Source organism: Rana temporaria, chromosome 6 (genome assembly GCF_905171775.1).
Source record: "Rana temporaria chromosome 6, aRanTem1.1, whole genome shotgun sequence".
Classification (NCBI taxonomy): domain Eukaryota; kingdom Metazoa; phylum Chordata; class Amphibia; order Anura; family Ranidae; genus Rana; species Rana temporaria.
Window position 1 is genome coordinate 1,500,641 of NC_053494.1, and position 5,178 is coordinate 1,505,818.

Genomic DNA, 5,178 nt, shown 5'->3' on the forward strand with positions numbered 1-5,178 from the left:
GTGAGTGTAGTTCTCAGTGTAGTGGTCAGTGTAGTGTAGTGGTCAGTGTAGTGGACAGTATAATGGTCCGTGTAGTGGTCAGTGTAGTTCTCAGTGTAGGTCTTAGTATAGTGGTAAGTGTAGTGTAGTGGTCAGTGTAGTTCTCAGTGTAGGTCTTAGTGTAGTGGTAAGTGTAGTGTAGTTCTCAGTGTAGTTCTTAGTGTAGTGGCCAGTCTAGTTCTCAGTGTGGTTCTCAGTGTAGTGGTCAGTGTAGTGTAGTGGTCAGTGTAGTGGACAGTATAATGGTCCGTGTAGTGGTCAGTGTAGTTCTCAGTGTAGGTCTTAGTATAGTGGTAAGTGTAGTGTAGTGTAGTGGTCAGTGTAGTTCTCAGTGTAGTTCTCAGTGTAGTGGTCAGTGTAGTTTTTAGTGTGGTTCTCAGTGTAGTGGTCAGTGTAGTTCTCGGTGTAGTTCTCAGTGTAGTGGACAGCATAGATGTTAGTATAGTGGACAGTATAGTGTTCAGCGTAGTTCTCAGTGTAGTATAGTGGTCAGTGTAGTGTAGTAGTCAGTGTACTGGACAGTATAGTGGTCAATGTAGTTCTCAGTATAGGTCTTAGTATAGTGGTAAGTGTAGTGTAGTGGTCAGTGTAGTTCTCAGTGTAGTGGACAGTATAGATGTTAGTATAGTGGACAGTATAGTGGTCAGTGTAGTTCTCAGTGTAGTTCTCAGTGTAGTGGTCAGTGTAGTCCTCAGTGTAGTGGACTGTATAGTGGTCAGTGTAGTCCTCTGTGTAGTGTGTAATGGTCAGTAAAGTAATCAGGCTGGTCAGTACTATTGTATTGTTGGAAGGGACTCAGGGAGTACCGAAGTCTGCAGGTTGGGGGGGAATTACTTGCCTTGCCCCGGGCGCTGACCTCCTACGCTACACCACTGGACGGAAGTCCTAGTTCTGGCCTCCCATCCATCCTCCAACACAGAACATTTGTGGAAACATCTCCTTCAGCTTGCGGCTGGACTGGATAATAATGGCAGCTTCTGCCAAAGCAAAGGCGGAGACCAATAACAAGATGATCAGATGGAAAGATTGGCAGAGCAAAGCTGATGCCGCAATTTTACTGATCTCAACAACATTGACGAGGACGGAAAGGACAAGAAATAATATCATAGTTCTCACAGCTCTGACATGAGCCTGGAGGTTCGGAGGAGCAAATCCCGAGTCGTTCTTCTTCACCTTCCTGATATGTCTGAAGAGGGAGGACATGGTCACCACGAGGGCGCCGAGGGTCACCAGGAAGGGCGGGAAGGAACAGAGACAGATAACCAACAATATAACGGAGTCAGGAATGGATACATGGAAATCGGGTAAAATGTTGCTGAGGGTGGAGTTGTCATCTGAGATTTGGACGTTAAGATACAAGACTGACAGAACAGGAGGGATTAAAGACACAACCGCAGAGAGGAAGAGCAGGTGAGGCAAGAAGGACACAAGGATCCTCTTCATCCAGATGAAGATTCGAAGTCTGATGTTGGTGATGGTGGTGCAGTAATAGGTGCAGAGCCAGGCAATCAACCAATAGCTGAACTGTAAGTGGAAAGGGACTATAAGGATAACTATATAGAACAACCTTACATCATGATAAGTCGGGAACCACAGAGAAATGGCTCTCCCGAGAATCATTCCTCGCATGCTGATGTTAGTGGCCCCCATGACCAGCTGGAGGAGGCTGGAGGGGTTCAGCTTCACCCCGTTCCTGAGTCTTCTCACGTGGAAGGCCACAATGTAGAAGTTGAGGTAAAAGGACAGAAGGCTTTCTAAGACGTTGATGGGCAGACAGATAATCTGTTGTAGCGACATGTTGAGTTCTGCTGCTCTCCGGCTCACCAGAAAAGATTTATGACAGCGATTCCTGAGTTGGTTGTTGGAGTTTCACCAATGCAAATGATTGTCCCTCGGTTCTGCGCCATACAGAGATATGATACTAGAGCGCGCTCTCATGGGGGTGTGCCGTGCTGACAAAGCTGAAGAACGTTTGGAGATATTTTTTTCTTCTATAGCACGTTTTTTCCGGCATTCCTGTTGCCTTCAATAAAGAAAACACTTTAAAGTGAACCTGTCCTGAGATTTTATTAAAGGTGGTCCTTCCAGATCATTGTTTTCAGAGGCGGCTCTAGGCTTTGTGAGGCCTTCGGCAACACTTGACATGGGGCCCCACTCACGCCCATGATGGGAAAAATAATTCAAGGACAAGAGCCTCTTTCCCACAACCCTGGCCGGTGGTTGTGGAGGTCTGCCGGCAGGGCGCTTATTGGAATCTGGAAGCCCCCTTTAGCAAGGCGGCCCCCAGATGTGGCCCCAGATTTAATAAGACAAACAAGCCGAATGGCTACTTACAAAAGGATGATGATTTCAGGCACATAAGTTATACCGCCCCCCGGCCCCCGGTTATACTTAAATACATAACATAAGTTATAATGGGTCCAGAGTCACAATGCGGTCCGTAAGACAGTCCGTGATGGAAGGAGCTGTGAGGAGCCGAGTCCCAGAAATCATGGTGGTGACCCGCTAGAGGATGGAACAGTGGTGAAGCCTCTGTAGATGTCCGGGAGGCTACATGTCTAGCACGCTGTTGTTCTCTATGGTGTCCGGAAACTGGAACCGGAAATACGCGTCAGCGTGGAACACAAGCTCTGCGGACCGGAGTGACGTTGGCGACCAAGTGGAGGCTGTGAAATGCATCATCTGATGCGTCATCTGATTGGTCGACAACGTCACTTCCAGTTGGTAATTCGAATCTTCCACTCTAAGCTCTGAAAGCTTCTTCCAGAGACAGCAGGAAGCAATCAAACTCTCAGCCTGTCAAACCCCGAACAGGTCAAACAACCAATTACTGCTCCCATGACTACACAAGGAGCCTATGCAATTTTTTTTAAATCTCCTCTCCTCTACCTTAGGTGATGTGTCTCCACCTTCTTTCCTTAAAGTGAGAAGTCCCCACATTTCCATCAAACAATGTGGCATCCTTTCCTTCCTAACACATTACCCAGTCCATACCAGTATAGATCCTAACACATTACCCAGTCCATACCAGTATAGATCTAACACATTACCCAGTCCATACCAGTATAGATCTAACACATTACCCAGTCCATACCAGTATAGATCTAACACATTACCCAGTCCGTACCAGTATAGATCCTAACACATTACCCAGTCCATACCAGTATAACAATAAACACAGAATGTAGTTGACCACTATGAGCCATGATTTCTTCTCTTCCCTTAGTATCGGATCATGGTAGAAACCTCTTACTTAGCATCAGGTCTCTGTAACTGCCAATATGGTTCCCGGGGGCTACCGACCCATACTGCCACTTCTAAAAGTGATCCAGCAGCTAATCAGTTGCTTGGATAACTTTTAGTGGTTAGAGAATCGCCGGCTGAAAAAAACAATACTGTGGTTATGGTATTATGCTGACACCATAACCACAGTATTCTTCTTCCAACCAAGGACGTCTTTTGACTATGGCCCTGAAAGATGTGGTTTTAATTAAAGGTGCTGGAACTCAAGTGGTTAGAAAGGTTCCACCATGATCGGTGCTAAATATGAAGGTTCTACGATGACCTGATGCTAAGTAAGGAGATTCTACCATGACCTGGTGCTAAGTAGAAAGGTTCCATCATTCATGACCTGATGCTAAGTAGGAAGGTTCTACCATGACCTGGTGCTAAGGGACGAGAAGAAATATGAGTCAACTACATTCTGTGTTTATCCATGACCTGGTACTAAGTAGAAAGGTTCCATCATGACCTGGTGCTAAGTAGGAAGGTTCTATCATGACCTGGTGCTAAGTAGGAAGGTTCTATCATGACCTGGTGCTAAGTAGGAAGGTTCTACCATGACCTGGTGCTAAGTAGGAAGGTTCTACCATGACCTGGTGCTAAATAAAAAGGTTCCACCATGACCTGGTACTAAGTAGGAAGGTTCTACCATGACCTGGTGCTAAGGGACGAGAAGAAATATGAGTCAACTACATTCTGTGTTTATCCATGACCTGGTACTAAGTAGAAAGGTTCCATCATGACCTGGTGCTAAGTAGGAAGGTTCTATCATGACCTGGTGCTAAGTAGGAAGGTTCTATCATGACCTGGTGCTAAGTAGGAAGGTTCTACCATGACCTGGTGCTAAATAAAAAGGTTCCACCATGACCTGGTACTAAGTAGAAAAGTTCCATCATTCATGACCTGATGCTAAGTAGGAAGGTTCTACCATGACCTGGTGCTAAGGGACGAGAAGAAATATGAGTCAACTACATTCTGTGTTTATTGTAGATGGTTGTGAAGTAGAAGGTTGGCAACTCACTGCTAATACTTAATACATCTACATTTTATATATTTATTAATATCATTATTAATAACACTAATAATAGAACTCTTCTTGTTGCAGCTCCCTAATTTCTTGTTAGAAGTGATGGTTTAGTAGAAAATTTTATACATCTTTATATTAAGTTGTAATATAGTGAAAAGTAAAATATGAATACATAAAGAAAGAAACTGGGTCGGTGTATATCTGGAATGATTTTGTTGCTCCCGTCGATGGCGGATCAGACTGGAGTCATGGAACGTTCCTCGGATTAGATTTCTCGGCCATCATATAACATGATCCCGGTGAATGGTTTGGGACAGTCGGTGATGTTTAGTTCTCCTCTTCATGGAAATGAAGGAGATTTTATTACACACAAAGTACTTTCCAATCCTCTCTCCTAACCAAATCATCAGAGAGAGAGAGACAGGAGCCGAGAGAGGTGTCCTCAGGAGGTGACTGTCCGTCCGCTAACAGACATTATAGAAACTGATACCAAGAGGGGATAATCAATACAAACTGATACCAATAAGGGATAATCAATACAAACTGATACCAAGGAGGGATAATCAATACAAACTGATACCAAGAAGGGATAATCAATACAAACTGATACCAAGAAGGGATAATCAATACAAACTGATACCAAGAAGGGATAATCAATACAAACTGATACCAAGAAGGGATAATCAATAAAAACTGATACCAAGAAGGGATAATCAATACAAACTGATACCAAGAAGGGATAATCAATAAAAACTGATACCAAGAAGCGATAATCAATATCAGTAAATATTGGAAATATGACATTACATTGTAAACATGTTGAGTCTCGG

General features: G+C 44.1%; 1 protein-coding gene across 1 annotated transcript; it reads right to left on the bottom strand.

Moving 5' to 3' along the window:
* Positions 1 to 924: 924 nt before the first annotated feature.
* Positions 925 to 1,836, bottom strand: LOC120942733 (taste receptor type 2 member 4-like). The gene has a single exon (XM_040355657.1). The coding sequence runs from the start codon at positions 1,834 to 1,836 to the stop codon at positions 925 to 927; it is 912 nt and encodes a 303-aa protein (XP_040211591.1).
* Between the last annotated feature and the right edge of the window lie 3,342 nt (positions 1,837 to 5,178).

Bases quoted from the DNA above. Each gene is read 5' to 3' on its own strand.
- LOC120942733 (XM_040355657.1), bottom strand. From the start codon at position 1,836: ATGTCGCTACAACAGATTATCTGTCTGCCCATCAACGTCTTAGAAAGC.